The 17,137-nt window shown below is 36.5% G+C and overlaps 1 protein-coding gene across 2 annotated transcripts in view; it reads right to left on the bottom strand.

Annotated features, from left to right (window-relative positions):
• Positions 1–17,137, bottom strand: part of LOC110220720 (CD302 antigen) — a 188,380-nt gene that overhangs the window by 24,843 nt on the left and 146,400 nt on the right. For both annotated transcript variants that reach the window (XM_021004869.2, XM_021004868.2), the window contains one exon: positions 3,721–3,831. In XM_021004869.2, coding sequence (XP_020860528.1) covers positions 3,721–3,831 — 111 coding nt within the window. The remainder of the gene's footprint in view (positions 1–3,720; positions 3,832–17,137) is intronic.

Genomic DNA, 17,137 nt, shown 5'->3' with positions numbered 1-17,137 from the left:
TGTTGACCCTTTTTTCCAAAGTCACTTGTTAAGGTGAACTCTTTGGTCTAATTCTATTATTTCCAAACCCCATGAATATCCTATTTATTCAGAGTTCTTAATGAAATTATTTCTTTTAGGGGCAACTAGGTGGTGCAGCAGATAGAGCACCAGCCTTGAAGTCAGGAGGATATGAGTTCAAATGTGGCCTCAGATACATGATATGCTCTAGCTGTGTGACCCTGGGCAAGTCACTTAATCCTGATTGCCTCTCAAAAAAAAAAGATTATTTCCTTTACATTTCATAGCATCTAAAATGATGATACCCAGAACTGTCACTAACCATAACTATACCTGGGCAGATTCAGCTGAAGCTGGAGATGGAATATGGCAGTAGCAGGAAAGCAAAGGAGAGTTCAATGGGGATGCAATCATACCAGGAGAGGGAATGACCAATGCTTTGGGGTCTGCCTCTGTCTCTCTGTTTTTTAAGACTGTGGTATAGGAAAGACCCTATATAGGGGTGCCATGAAAACAGGAACAGGTGTTGCCTCAGAACAATTACCTTGAGCACAGCCAGAGAATTTCGAGGTGAAGCAAAAGTCTCTTCTGGAAGGAAATGGGCCCCTACCCCCTTCTTTCCTGGTGTTGATAGGTGGCCTCTCCCTTCCTTGGGTGACACTCAGGGCCAAAGGTTGATACTATGATGATGTTTTACATTCCTATTCCTCATAAAAGAAGATTCAAGTTTCCCTGTAGATCCTCAAGGACAGTGCTTAACTAGGCTATAGTTTAGGCTTAGCTATCAAAAGATGAGTTTCTCATCATTATGTATGACCTTGTAAAAGCCAATGGATTTATAATGATTTTTAAATTGTAATCTAATTAAATACTGTATAATGTTAATTTACTATGCCAGCAAATAAGTCCTATTTCCATTTACTTTAACAAATTACACCATAGGACCCTAGAGAATTCTTTTACACAGATAAATAAAGAATTTTGAACAATGCATTTCCAATGTCATCCCTGGCTAAAATCTAATGCAGATCTCTAATCTTTTAATAGCTATTCTCAAATCACACACATAAAAGAAGCATATTAAATATTTGTTAGTTATCCTTTAAGTATGATGAAAAGATTAATATATAAATTAAAGACAATATTTAAAAATGAGAAAAGAGTTTATTTTAAAAAATCCTCCATGTGAAAGTAAAATAGTAAAAGAGAGTTAACCTCAGGTAATTTTAGCACAGGGCAACAAAGAAAATTAGACTGAAGCTTGAAAAGGTAACAAATAGATTAACTAATCATACATTCAATTTTTAACTCATTATCTGTTTCTCTCTATGCAGATATTTCCCAAATCCACATCTTCAGCTTTGATCTCTCCCCTGAGATCTAGCAACTACTTCTCTAACTATTTGATAGACATCACCTGAATATAGACCTAGCACTTCCGACTCAACATGTACAAGACTTACTTCACCATCTTCTCTCCTAAGCCATCCCCAAACTTCTCTGTTTTCACCCCTCCCAGTTCGCCAAGCACAAAACATGATTCATTGTTAATTTTTCCCTCTCTCCATCACCCATATCCAAACAGTTGCTAAGTCATTTGAGGTGTACAGGATGGTCAGGAAGACTAGCACCTCGGGTATGAGGGTTTCCTGAGCCCTTTTCAGGGCTGCCATTCCATCTTTGGCATCCACCTTTTCACCTAACTGTCATCTGTGGCTCCAAGATGTAGCATGAGCGGTGATCACAGCCTGGTAAACCATCTCCACATACAGGCTTTTAAACTAAGTTGAGGGTAACCAACAGACCTCAAAGTACAAACAAGTCCTTTGGATTCTATTTCTGCCATAAGGAACCTAGGAATACTCATATGAACTGATGCCCAAGTGAAGTGAGCAGAACTAGAACAATTTTTATAGTAACATAATGAAAACAATTTTGAAAGTTGTAACTCTGATCACCGACCATGATTCCAAAGGATTTGTGATGAAGCATGCTACCCACCTCCTAAGAGAGGTGATAGATTCTGGATGTAGGGTTTCATATATGTATATTACATGTATTTGGACATAACCAATGAGGGAATTTATTTTGCTTGATTATTCATGTTTGTTATGAGTTTTTTCCTAGTTGTTAGGTGAGGAGAGAAAACAAAAAATAAAATTTAATTAAAAAAAGAATGTGGTCATACAACTTAGTAGTAATCCGCACTTTTGTAGTTTTGCAAAGCGCTTTCCTCACCACCCAGGAGGCAAGAGGTACAAGTTATTGCCGCTCTGTTGTAGGTGAAGAAGCCAAGTCTCTAGAAGGAAAATGATTTGTCCATGGCTGGGATGGAATTTATTTGAGGTGGAACTCAACTCTAGGGTTCCTGCTTCTTAGTTCAGTGTTCTATCCACTACCCCACAGTTAATTCCTTTATTTAAAAAGAAAAAAGCATGAGGGAGTTGTCTTTTCACTGACCTAATCACAGAAAAGGGGCCAAATAATTAGTTGTTTAATTGAGAAAATGTGACCACATCAGGTGATCCTTTTATGAGGTGCAAATTAATCCCATATATGTATGAGAAAGGAAGTGATGCTATAGGAGGAAGGTGGAGAGGTCATGCCTCTGAGTGACATTTCAAAGCCATTTATTTCATCAAATCCCAGAGGCAGAGGAATCTAACTCCTAATGACACCTGTAGATGATTCATGGAGCTAGAAGCTGCATGGAGTTGGATGAGTGGAAATGCAGGCAGAGGCTATCACGGCAAAGAAAGGGGTCAGTATTCTTGCAGTGAACCTACTTGAGCAGGTTATGAGGAGTACTGGAACAGATGCTGTGTTGCCAAAATTTCTATGGACTATAGACTATAAATTCCAAAATGGTGATTCTGGGTCTTCCTTTCTCTGCCTTAGGCTTTCTCCAGAAAGGCTAAAACATTTCTCTCCAGGCATGTAGAGTCCGTTTACCTTTCTATATTTTAGGCATGTACTTTTGTCTTTATAAATGGGATTAAGCATAGGCTTTTGAAACTTTTGGTGTATTTATTGGAAATGCTTGGTGGCAATTAAGGAGGGAGCACTCTGGGACTGGGGGAGGGGAGAGAAGAGACAGAGAATGAGAGAGAGAGAGAGAGAGAGAGAGAGAGAGAGAGAGAGAGAGAGAGAGAACTAACATTAACATTAAAGTGTTACCAGAGCACTGTCTCTGCATGGGAGTTCGAAGCTAAAAATAGAGAAATATATATTTATCATAGTTCAGTCATGTCTGACTCTTTGTGACCCCATTTAGGGTTTCCTTGGCAAAGATACTAGAGTGGTTTGCCAGTTTCTTCTCCAGCTCATTTTACAGATGAAGAAACTGAGGCAAATGGGGTTAAAAGTGTCTTTCCCAGGGTCCCACAGCTACTAAGTATCTAAGGCCAGATTTGAACTCAGGAAGATGAGTCTCCCTGACTCCAGGCCCTGTGCTCTATCCACTATGCTACCTAATTGCCTCAGAAATATATATCCTTTGATATGATTCTCTGGAGCAGAGGAGGAATATTTATCCTGTAAAACAAATCTGGGAAATGTATCAGTAGTAAGATGGAGAAAGGGAGGGCCTAGGAGAGAGGGGAAAGTGTTATAGTTTAATAACTCTGCTTACCATACCTCATACCACAGACTCAATCAGTTTGTATTTATTGTGTTCAAAAAGCCAAAACAAAAAAAAAAGCACAGAGGTGAACAACTTACCATAGTCTGTACATTGATTTCTTACATCCTCAATGTTTTCTATTTTGACTGTTGTTTGAAGAAAAACATAACAGTTGCTTTGGAATTGAACCCAGGCAGAAGAAGGACAATCTGTATGGAAAATGAAGACACTGTTATTATAGATAAAAGAATAATTTAATGAATTCTATAAACTGACATACATTTTTAAAAATGAAGTTACCATTCCTCTTAGAGTCTCTTAAGAATTAGTATAGTTAAGCTGCTAATTCAAAATAAAAAGGTGGGAAATTCTGCCTAAATTGTAAAAAAAAGTCCATTTCTTTTATATATTTTTAAAGATGTCGGGTTTTTTTGTTTTCAAGTAATGTCCATATTACAATTAAATATAAATGAGTCAAAATAAGTTACTTAAATATTTGTAGACAGACTCAAGGGAAACTCAGACTTTTTAAATGCATTTATATTCTAATTTACATTATAGTTATTTTTGTGACATCTGATTCCTCATTCTAGCTTATCTAGCTTGTAAGATATGTTAGAGGGGTTTTCTTTTAAAATCTTTGTGTTCCCCAATGCCTTGCCCAATGTCTTACATACAGCAAGAGCTTAATAAATGTTGAAATAAATGTGGAATACAACATTTTGTACTATGAAAATTTGAGGGCAATATTTGAAAGAAATATGTCTTTTTTTTTATATGTCATATTTTAAAAAATTTAACTGGACCTAGAACGTCAGAAGTCCGTGGGACTACCCATAATGTTATTTTTTTATAATGGCTAATATGGACAACGCCTCATTATTAGGATAAGGATGGAAATATGTTGATACTATTATGTGTATATATGCTGATACATGTTGTTATTTACAATTATTCTGATGGTATATCTTTTTCAATCTCTAAACTGGAGGGGAGGGGCCTAAATGTTGGCCAATACCTCATTAGCTTGAGGTAGGAGAGTAATGAAACTATTTAGTTAAAAACAGTGAAAGATGACCAAGTCAACCAATGAATGTTGGATTAGGTTGGGATGACAAACAGATACAAGATAAGGACTAGAGAGAAATTTAGTTTAGGAAGGAAGAACATGCTATGAACAACGTGTGAAATCATTAAGTGCTAAGCTAGCCAGAAAGGTCCTGCTAACAGAAGATGTCTGTCAGAATAGAGACAAACAGGACAGTAAACTTCTAGGGGACCAGGAACGTGGAGATCTCCAAATAAGGTGAGGCCTTAAGACCTTAAACTTTAGGGACAGCTGGGTTTTGGGGCCCATTTAAGAAAGAATTTCCCTCAACTGGGAATCATAGAGGTTGAAAGGACATAGAGATTTCCAATATTTACATTGAGATATTCCAGTGATGACTGAGTTGAAAAGTACTTGGCAGGGCTCCAAACTCCTATATTCATTATTGCCAGTTAGAGAAGAATATTCAGTACAGTGTTGGAAAGACCCAATAGCAGTTAAACATTTGCCAGTGTGTCTGTGAGGGGAACCCACTACTCTGAGATGGCTCATTCCAGTTCTAGATATAGCTGTCAGGAAGTTTTCCCTTATATCAAGTCTAAATCTTCCTCTTGGTAACTTCTACCCGTTGGTCCTAGTTCTGTTTCTGTAGCCAAGCAGAGCAAGTTTAATTCAGCTTCCATATGACAGCCCTTGAAATATTTAAGGACAGCTGCCATATTCCCTGAAGTCTTTTCTACTCCAGGCTAAATACTCTCAGTTCATTTAGTTGATCTTCATATGGTATGAAGGATCTGAAGGGCTCTCAGCGCCCTGTTTGAACTCCTCTGGACACACCTCAGCTTAGCAACATCCACCCTATGCCACATCCAGAGCTGATCATAATATTCTAGATGTGGTATGATCAAGAAAGACTACAATGAAACCATCATGACTCCCCCTTTCTGGACACTACGACTCTCTTCGTGTATTCTATAATCACATCATCCTTCTTTTATTATATTGTTGACTCTTATCGAGCTTACATTTCACTGAAACCCACAGACCTTTTTCAGACAAACTGCTGTCTCACCAAATTTCTCCCACCTTGTCCTTTTGAAGTTTATCTTTTGAATACTATCTTCTTTAAATACTATTATCAAAAGTGGTAACAATTTGTCATTGCTTTGTGTTATCTGCAAATTTGGTTAACAATGACAGCTTTGTCTTCATTCAAGTCACTGATGAAAATATTGACCATCTCAGTTTACAATGATACTTTCCTGTTCTGAATTCCTATTGTACTCATTGTTATGCCTTTTATTTTACTCTCAGGAGACAATGTTGTTTATTGTTATTTAATTTTTATGTGCTTATGTTTTTTGTTGTTGTCGAGCCATTTCAGTCATACCCAACTCAATGATACTAGAGTGGTTTGCCATTTCCTTCTCCAGCTCATTTTACAGATGAGGAAACTGAGGCAAACAGAGTTAAGTGACTCGCCCAGAGCCACAGCTAGTGAGTGTCTGAGGCCAGATTTGAACTCAGGTAGATGAGTCTCTCTGACTCCAGGCCCAATGCTCTATCCGCTATACTGCCTTACTAAGTATATCTTACCTACCAGCCTGGCGTGTTTGGGTCTTTTTATGTAATTTGCATCACCTAGCACAAAGCCTCACACATAGTAGAGAAGGGAATAAGCATCTAAATAGCACTTACTACAAGCCACTACAGCACTATAGTGTTAAGTCTTTATAAATATTACTTCATTTGATCCTTACAACAATCCTTCCAGGCAGGTGCTATCATGATCCCCATTTTACAGTTGAGGCAACTGAGGCAAATAGAGGTTAAGGGACTTGCCCAGGGGTCACAAAGCTAGGGTCTGAGATTGAATTTGAACTCAGGTCTTCCTGACTACAGGCCCCAGTGTTCTATACACTATACTACCTAGCTGCCTATATGGTAGAAATATCAGTTGATCAAATGATTTGTGATTGCAGTCTTTAACTTTCAAATCAGTAGTGCTTTTCGGAGTTAAAGTTATTTATCCACTCACAATTTCAAACATACATTGTACGTTGAACTCAGGATTGCTTTAAGATTAAAACAATGTTTTTAAACATTAATTTAGGGAAGATCTCTTTCAAGAATATTATAACAACCATGACAACAACCCCTACAACCCTCCCCCCAACATTAGTGCTTACTACGTTGCACTTAGCACTGTGCTAAGTGCTTCACAATTATTTTCTCATTTGATTCTCATAACAACCTTGGAAGGTAGGTGCTATGATTATCCCCATTTTATAGCTAAGGAAACTGAAGCAGATGGAGATTAGGTGACTTGCCCAGGGTCACACAGCTAGTAAGTATCTTAAGTCAGATTTGAAATCAGGTCTTCTTAACTCCAGGCCTAGCACTCTATCCGCAGTATTACCTAGCTGCTCACTAGTTACTTGTTAGTTATAACTACCATTATAGTAATAACTTTTGCATTTATGGCTGAAAGTAATTTTCAAACCAACTCCATTTTTATAAGCACCTTTAGAAGACTGTGTTGTGTAATGGAGAGAGCTGGCTTCTTGCCAGAAAGATCTGGGTTCAAGTCCTACCTTTGACACATACTGACCAAGTGACCCTGGACAGGTCAATTATCCTCTTAATCCTTTAGGCAGTTACTGAAGACTACATTGCTGAGAAAATGCTGACATGTATTAGTAGAGGGAATTTGCTCACTTGAAATTTCTCTTTACCAATGAAATCATAGGTATTGCACCATCCTTATTTTTTCAAATGTAAGTCCAAAATATTTTAAAAGTAAATCTCTAGCGACCTTCCATGGTATTATGAGGAAGTGTGCTAGTTATTCATTATGTGCATACAGGTGAATGTTCCCATATATTATACAAAAAAAAATATAAAGAGGTCTCTAATTTACGTTATACTTCATTTTTCCTGGCTATGGACTTTAACTGTGAAGTTAAACTTTCATTAAATGTAGTAAAATATAAATTATATACAATTTATAACACAAAACATAATATATGATTATATAAGATAATTTAACAAATGTGGAATGTGAATTAAAATAATGGCATAATAAATTTCATTACATGTGAATTATGTGTAATGTTACATAAAATATGAATTATGTAATCTATGTTTATTATATTTAATTTAAAAGATTCACTCTGAACTAGTCTTCCCAGAAAATTAGGAAATATTTACTAAAATCTGTATCACTGCATACTTCAAACATAAGTACGTGATTGGGTTGCCCTTCATAGGCTTTTAAAATGAACTTTTACCTTGGTGCAAACAGTTTAGGTTTTGATATAAAGGTTCTTACTTTCAGCAACTGTTTCAGACAAGAAATACAAACACTGTTTATTTCCAAGAAACCAAGGAACAAACTGTTCACTGCCTTATTGCCACATAAAATGACTCACTCTATTGCTACAGCAGCTCTGAGGCTACAAGGCAAGTGAAACTTCTGCCCTATTTTAATACATGAAGAAATCCATTGATAAAATATGTGAAACAAATTGTACACAAAAGAGTTGTTAAATTTACTGTAATGCGTGGTTGCCCTTCCTGATGGGGATTCAAAAGGAACAAATTTGACCAAATACATTTCATTAGAATATGAAATTCAAGCAAAACTATATAGAAGTCACGCTAATCTTTTAAGAAACCTAGCTAGCCCTAGGCTGGCATAGCGGCCCTCAGAGTCAAAATGGAATGAAGCCATTGGCAATGGACACTTTCTGACAGACTAAAAATACCACCCTACAGATACACTGCCCATATAGACATTTAGTAATGAAAAATATCAAGGCCTGCTGTGATCTAGGTCTCAGCTGCTGACCAAAGACAACTCCTCCTCTTCCTGCCCCTGCCCCCTACAACTTTTATGATACATTTTAGGAAGAAGTTTACTTCCATCTACTACACTTTGTATTCAAATTTCATATCTATTTAGTTATAGTTACCAGTTCAATGACAATGCTTTTTTTGGGGGTGGGGGAAGTATCATGGGAGTAAGAGACCATTAATTATGACCTGAAAAAAATCTCTAACTAGGCCTTAGATTGAATGCTGTAGCTGGCCAGTTTCTTTTTATTTATCTTTCCACTTTTAAATTAAGAAAAAAAGTTTTTCACAAAAAAAGTATGTGTACTAACTATGCTGGGGAAGGCCAAGCTGGGGGTAGGCAGAAATATACATATATTTTTTCTATTTAAAAAAACAAACAAACAACTATTCTGTGCTGTGAGAAATCCAAGACCATTTTGTCTGAATCCTATCCTAAAGGCTATTAACAGAAGCCCCAGGTTTAATTAGAATATTTATCAAGAGAAGCAAATCAGGAGTATATTTGTTCCTTTAATTAAAATACAGAAATCTTCTCTTGCTGAAAGAGATGGTAACATATGGCAGCTAATTCATATTCCCTAAATGAATCATATATCGAGCTATAAGGTCCCTAAGAGGTCATGTGGTCCCCCTCATTTTACATAAGGGAAAACAGAAGCCAAGACAAGTGACTTGCCTAAGGTTCTCTGAGCATGATAGAGGCACAATTCAGGCCCAGGGCTTCTGACTCCAAATCTTACATTTTCCACATTCTACCAATTGGCTACAGAGGGTTTTATAATATCATATATTGTCAATATGAGTGGTAACTTCTCTGTGTTTTGGCTCCCCCTGGGGGTTCAAACGTATCTTTCCTATGACTAATTTTGCCCAGAGTTGAGAAACAGGCAAAAGAAAGCCCCTGGGCAGTGAATGGAGGAAAAGGTTAGAAGAGGCTGTGGTACAGGGGAGGGGAGCGGGGGTGGGGGGGGGCTGGGGAAGATTCCATTTTATCTGCCCACTTCTCACTTATATGCCCACTTGCCCATTTCTCCTGACTTGTTCTTATATGACCAACAAAGTCCTTTTATAGCTCTAACATTCTATGAAAACCTTTGTATAATAAGTATGTATTCATTCTTACCCTTTCTTCAAGGTTCAGCTCAAATACCAACTTCTCAATAAAGCTGCATTCAGCCTATGCCCCTTATTTTACAAATAAGGAGAATAAGGTCCAAGGAGATTAAGTAACTTACTTAACTACTAAATGAATGAGCCAGACCTAGAATCTAGGTTTGCCAGTTTCTAGTTGATTGCTACACTTTCAGCATCCCACCGCAGTTCCCTTAATTCACATCATAGAACTATATACCATTACAACAGAAAACTATCAATAGTGATGATTCTGGCTTAAATGTTTTTTGTTGGCTTCCATAATTTCTGTGGTATATATTTCCTGATGGTTCTGATTATTTATGAAACACTAAAAAAAAAGAAGAGAATAAAAATGGATTATCCAGGATAAACTGAGAATCAATATCATGCTTACATTTTTATAAGAACATTTTAACAAGGCAAATTACATCACAACTATAATATATACATATACACACATAAATATATATATATGTACATATACACAAACATAATATGTACACACACCAATAGTACTATTGTCAGAACCAAATGAATATAGTTATTTTACATATACTTAACACAAAATTAATGACAATGAGATGCTTATGCTATGTACTGATCCATAAAATTGTGTATTCATATTTCATATTCAAGACAAGTCTAAACAAGTTTTATTTTATGTCAGAAGGGTAGTAAATATTTTATATCCATAGTAAATAACTCAAGAATGTCAAACATGAGCAATTTATAAAATACTGTTTGTACTGAATAAAATGTGCCTGATAAATCTATAGAAGCATATTCCATACTCAAGCCAACTAAAAGAGAAAAAAACCATTTCTTATTATATTATTAGGTCTCACTGTTTACAGAAGAAAAATCAACTATAGTTCCCAAACTATCTTCAGCAATTGAAATCTTTTCCTTTCTTTGGCTCATGCTTTTTCAAGCTTCCTTCAGCTCAACTATCACCTTCTCAACAAAGCCTTTCCTGGTTACCTCAGCTAGAACTTTTCTTCACCTTCTCTAAGTCCCTGCTGAACTTCTATACTATTTTTGTATCTCATTTTGCTGTGTTCTTTAGACCCACAGATCTGTTCTCACAACCTCCATGTTCTTCTCTTGACCCCACCTCCATCTCCTTGTTTTAAATGAAATTTGACTTTCTTCTAAGGAGAACCCCAGATCTCTCACAACACTTTCTTTGGGAAAAGGCTGACAAACTTCTTGCTTCCCAATGTTGATTCCAGACAAACAAGATTATAGAAGGGAAAACAAGATTACAGAAAACATGGTGTAAGATCCAAATTGTCACATCATTTGCTCAGAGTATTTCAGATGAAGCTGAAAGGAGGGACAGCAAATAAGTGATATATAGAAAAGACATAAGATTTGTATTTTTAAAAAATTTTTTCTCATCGATGACATGATGCTACTACATTTGCATCCTAACACCACAATTCTTGAGGTGTTGCATGAGTAAGTAGAAATGACACTAAATAAAACAATGAAAGGGAAAGTAGCTAGATGAAACCACAGAGGGGGAGGTCTATGACGGGTTGAAGCAATTTTGAGGGTGTTGAAGGATCAATTCTCAAGGCATCTCAAAAAAAGATGGACACTGAATGCTTTGGAGGAGAGGGAATGGACTTTATTATTACTAAAAAAAGCATGAGGGAAAATATTGGTAATTATTGAGCTATATACTTTTCCCATTTCTATAAAATCTTCAGGGGCATCTTGATGAAGGTGTAAGAAGTGACAAGGGAGGAATTAATAAATGACCTTCTATACTAGACCATATTTTTATAGTTACACAATTCTTTGAAAAGTACAGAGCATACAAGATCTCATTGTGTTTACTGTTCATTAACTAGAAAAAAAGCACATGATTTGGTAGAGAAAAATGCCACCTTAATCGCTATTCTCCAATAAGGGATTGCCCATGCATGTCAAAATCAAACAAAATAAGTATTTGCAAGAAGACTTTGCAAGTTTTAACAACATAGATAATTTTATTCAACCTTCCTGAGTAGTAATGTGAAACAAGGAATAAAATAGGGATAGTTATACTTGCCAAGTGTTTGGCCAATATCATAGAGGATGCTCACATATAAAGACCCCAAATGGAAGAGGGATTGTCTATAGATGACAAAGTCCTCTAGATGCTCGTGTTTGTGGATGACGTTGTATTGATTGCTTCAAACCTTGGAACATCATAGGACCTCCTAAGTGAGATCTACAATCACTAAAAATTCAGCCTAACTATCTAGACAGAAAGGAAAAAAAAACCTAGATGGATAAAGAATGCCTATTGTCCAGAGTATGATATGTAGGTAGACAACCCATTGAGCAATTACGTGAGTATATAAATGTTTGTGTAGACATAGATATATAGGACAGACATCAGAGATGGACAGTGAATCTAGGAAGGAAATAGACTGGATAGATTTTGAGAAATCATGTAGTCCTTTTAATGACCACCAACTTCTCATTGAAACAGAGGCCCATCTTCTTTTTTTTTTTTAATATCAACATTCTTCTAATGGTCTTGCATAGCTATACTTCATGGAATGTCACAGTTTCTGAAGAAATAAAGTAAGCAGAGGTCCAATGTAAGCACATTGCCAATAGAGAGTTAGGCAGGAAAATGGCATAAAGGATGTAATTAGAGATGTAAGTCCAGTAAAGGAGTTAGGTTGGTCATATAGTGAGTTAAAAGAATTATTAATGGACAGATCAGGTGCTTTACTGGTCAATCCATGAAACGCTCAAATAATCTAGAGCAAGGGTTGTTAACCTGGGTTCCAGAGATCTTCAAAGGATTTGTAGATAGATTTCAGGGGTCTGTAAACTTGGATGGGAAAAAAATTACATCTTTACTTCAATAGTTTTCCTTTGAAATTCTATTTTATTTTATGCAATTAAGAACATTATCCTGTGGAGTCCATAGATTTTATCAGACAAATACATTAACTGAGTTTAATGAAATGTTTATTTTTCTACACCCATAGTTCTTCCTCTCCATCTCTGTAGAAAGGAAAGAGTTGCATTTTCTCATCTCTTCTATGGAGATAAACTTGGTCATTATAGTGATACTGTGCTCAGTTTCATTTTGTTGTTGTTTCTATTTACATTATTGCAGTCGTTACGTATATTGTTTTCCTGGTTCTCACTTCAATCTGCATTGGTTCATAAACATCTTCCATGGCCCAGCTTCTTTAAAAAAGTTTTCTATACCCAGTGCCTCCACTTACCCATTATACACTCTTCAACCTCTTGTAATCTGGTTTACATCTTCCCCACTACTCTGTTAAGTTCAACAAATGCCAAATCTTCAAATCCAATGGCTTTTTAAAGGTCTGTTTTCTCTCTCACTTCTCTGTAGCATCTGACCCTGTTGACCATGTTCTTGAGGACAGCTTCTCCTTTTCTTGGCTTCAGAGACCCTGGGTCTCTTGGTTCTCCTCCAAACTCTAACTGAGCCCTTTCTATTTACCCTGATTCTCATTCCCATTCCAAACCTTCAAGATGGTGATTCCCCATGAATCTGTGCTTAGCCTCTTTTATTCTTTCTCTCTACCAATATTATTCACCCCGTATCTTCTATTCTCACTTCCAAGCAGATAATTCTCAAATCTCTACCCTTGAACTCTTTAAGCACCCCAGACCAACAAGAGACAGTATCTGGAGTAATGGAAAATCCAATGGCTCTGGGGACAGAAGTTTGGAGTTATAGCCTCTGCTCTGCTCCTTTTGAGCAGTATGTCTTTGGGTAAGCCAATTTGAACTTCAGTTTCCTCATCTTAAGGTGACAGGATTGGACTACATGATGTCTAAGGTCTCTCTCTGCTCTAAGCATTCATCCAATCTCTCATGTTTCAAACTTGGGGGTTATCTTTGACTCTTTAGTCTCCTTCCTGTCTCTTATCCAATCAGTTACCAAATCCAGTGGGTACTACCTCAATTCAATTCATCAAACATTTATTAAGTACCTGTAATGGGCAAATTGTTCGGTGGAAGGTCAAATACTGAAGCTGAAGCTTAAATACTTTGGCCACGTAATGAGAAAACAGGACTCGCTGGAAAAGACCCTGATGATGGCAAAAATTGAAGGCAAAAGGAGAAGGGGATGATGGACGATATGATGGATAGATAGTGTCATGGAAACAATGAACATAAACTTGGACAGACTTTGGGTGCTAATGCAGGATAAAAGGGTTCTCTGGGCCATGGACATGACTGAACAACAATAATTAAAAATGGGCAAGGCCCTGGGGCTAGAAGGACAAAATTGTTTCTGACTTCTAGGAGCTTATATTCTCCTTGAGCTATTTAATATGTAAATGAGCAAGAAAATATACAATAACTTGAAAAGATAATTAATTATACTAATAAATAGGGAGAATAAGGAAACACTTCCTACTGGAGGTGAAAACAGAATCAAACCTTGAGAGACACTAACGGTCCTAAAAGGCAGAGGTGAGAAACAAATAAATGGCAGGCATTTGCGGGGATAGCCTGTACAAAGGCTGAATTTGGAAAAAGACAGACATGTAGAGTTCTTGAAGTGGAATAATGTGAAATGAGTCTGGAAACATAAGTTGGAATCGGACTATGAAGGGCTTTAAATACCAAGCTTAAGTGCTCATACTTATCCTTGAGGGAATAAGGAATAACTGAAGCTTCTTAATCAATCAGGGTTACATGGGCAGATCTGTTCTTCAGGAAGATATTTTGAAATCTGTGTCAAAGAAGGATTGAAGAGATAAAGATATGGGAAACTGAGAATCCAATTAGCAGGCTATTGCAACAATATAGGTGGGTGATAAGGGTACGGTGTTGGATAAAGTACAGGCTACATGAGTAGATAAGGAGGTGGAGATGAGAGCTGTTGTGAAGTTAGAATTGATAAGTATTAGCATGTGATCCAATGTGTGGAATGAGGGAGAATGAAGGGTTGTCTTCAGCAGATAACTCTGAGGTTGCATATCTGGATGATTGGAAGGATGCTGATGTACTTGAGGGGAGCCAGATTCAGGAGAAAGAGAATGAATTCTGTTTTGGTCAGAGTGAACTTGAAAGTCCTATGGGAGATCCAAATGGAGATGTATGGCAGGTCATTGGTACTGCAGTTCTCGGGCTCAGGAGGAAGATTAGGGCCTCAGTTTCCTCATCTATAAAATGAGGGGCTTTGTGACCTCTGAGGTCACTTTATACTCTAAATCTACGATTCTGTGATTCTATGAGACCTCTGATCTACCATTTTTATTGGCTTCCAAACATAGCTTTGTTATGGTCAGGTTAGCAAAAACCACCAATAATTCCCTGTTGTCCACTACATAAAGGTCAAATTCTTAGGTTGGCGTTAAGGCACTCCACAATTCTGCATTACCTCAAACTTCTACCCTTATCTTAAACTATGCCCACCCAACACACTCTATGCTTTAAATTAATTTGAATGCTTAATATTCCTTTGAATTACCAAGATATCCTACTCTCTGGGACTTTTCTCAGCCTATTTGCTCTTTGTGGAATGCCCTCCTGCTTTTTTCCACCTGTTGAATACCTTTCTGTCACTTAAATATCAAGTCAAATGTCACTTCTTTCTGAAAGACTTTTATTATACTGTCAGTGGATAATGACCTTTTGTCCCATTCTCAGACCTCTCATAGCCCTTTATATCATTATTATTATTATTATTATTATTATTATTATTATTATTTTGCAAGGCAATTGGGGTTAAGTGACTTGCCCAGGATCATATAGCTATTAAGTGTGAAGTGGTGTATGGTCTGAGACTGCACTTGAACTCGGGTCCTCCTGACTCCAGGGCCAGTGCTCTATCCACTGTGCCACCTAGCTGCCCCATGTATATATATCTATATCTATATAGATATATAGATATAGATATATATACACACACACATATATATGTGTATATATATGTATATGTATATATATGTATGTATATATATTTTTTTATTTACATGTCTTATATTACAATAACCATTTAGGGTTCTAGTTTCCTCATGTGTAAAATGAAAAAGTTAGACTGGATTATCTTTAAGGCTCTTTTCTGTTTAAAAATTCCCAGGTTAATGCTATCCTACCATTTGCCCAAGGGTGTCTAGAGAGATATCCAAGGCAGCTAGATTTGTTGGAATATGGTAGGACATGGAGGAGGGGGAATGGACCTTATAATAGCAAAATTTATCCATGGGAAAGAGATTTAAGGCCATAATCTGCCAAAGCACTTCCCCAATTTAATAAAATAAATAAGGCCCTTTTCTATTCATATTTTGTTTAAAATGTTATTTTGATTAAAGGGCTTTAAATTTCTTAAATGTCTAATTACAGAAAAATATTACTAATTTCTTTTATTGACATATTTCAAAAATTATAAAACCATTCATGTGTAATTAAAAAAGGATAAAACATTCAGCATGACAGTTCATATTTGTCTAGTAATTTGCTATATAAAGAGTGCAGTAGGTAATATAAGTATCCCCATTTTACAATATGGAGAGTCAATGAGGTTAAAACAACTTATTTAGGATCCTGTACCCAGCAAGTGGGAGAGCCAGGACCCAAATTGGGAACTTTTTACTACATGTCCAGTGAATGCTTTTTCCCCTACATCCCACAAAGGGCAAAAGTTAGAACCAGGAGAAAGGATGCAGGAAGTCCAGTTTTTTGGGGTTTTGTTCCTTTCTTAGTACAAGGAAGAACTCTACCACTCAGAGCTATTTTAAAATGGAGCGAGTTGCTTTGTTAGTGAATAAATTTCCTTCAAAAAAGGTAGCCAAGCAGAGGTTGAATTGTCAGGGATGTTGTAGAGGGCATTTCTGAATTAGTTGGAAGGTTGTCTTAATTGGCTGGTAGGGTCCCTTCCAATCTTGAGATTTTCTGATCTAATCATTAGGAATCCACTTATGTAGCAATCTACTCCTATTTGCAATTTCTCACAACACTCTTGAAAAATAGATAGGTCAGGGATATAATTATCCACATAATAGCTTAACTTTCCATGAGTTCACTAGAAGACATCTAAGAAGTAATTTTATACAATATTATCTTGACATTCCTCCTGCTTCATGATGTTCTGTGAAAATTAAATATGCACAAATTGATAAATCAAGGAATAAATGTTTAGGGACCTGCTAAATTTTTAAAAATGAGCCGTTGATTGAATTCCAAGTGCTTCAAGCCTCTACCTACTGCCTAAAAATGACACTGCTACTTCAAAGGGTTAATGTGATAGTCTCAGAACAATCAATTTAAATAAAACTGTTCCTTTTTGAAAGTCACAAGCACAGTATAAGGAGAAGTGATCCTCAGTGTATATTTTTCTCTAACTGTGAACAAAGGAGAAGCAAAGGTCATGTCATGTTTTAAATATTTCCTATCTGGTAACCAGCCAGTATTTTTAATGAGACCCTTTTTTTTCTTTTTTTCCACTACTTTCATTAATATGTGGATTTTTTTTCTGC

Source organism: Phascolarctos cinereus, unplaced genomic scaffold (assembly GCF_003287225.1).
Source record: "Phascolarctos cinereus isolate Bilbo 61053 unplaced genomic scaffold, phaCin_HiC Scaffold_726;HRSCAF=1367, whole genome shotgun sequence".
In the NCBI taxonomy this organism is placed as follows: domain Eukaryota; kingdom Metazoa; phylum Chordata; class Mammalia; order Diprotodontia; family Phascolarctidae; genus Phascolarctos; species Phascolarctos cinereus.
The sequence above is the reverse complement of the archived record's forward strand: the minus strand, read 5'-3'. Positions and strand labels throughout refer to the sequence as shown.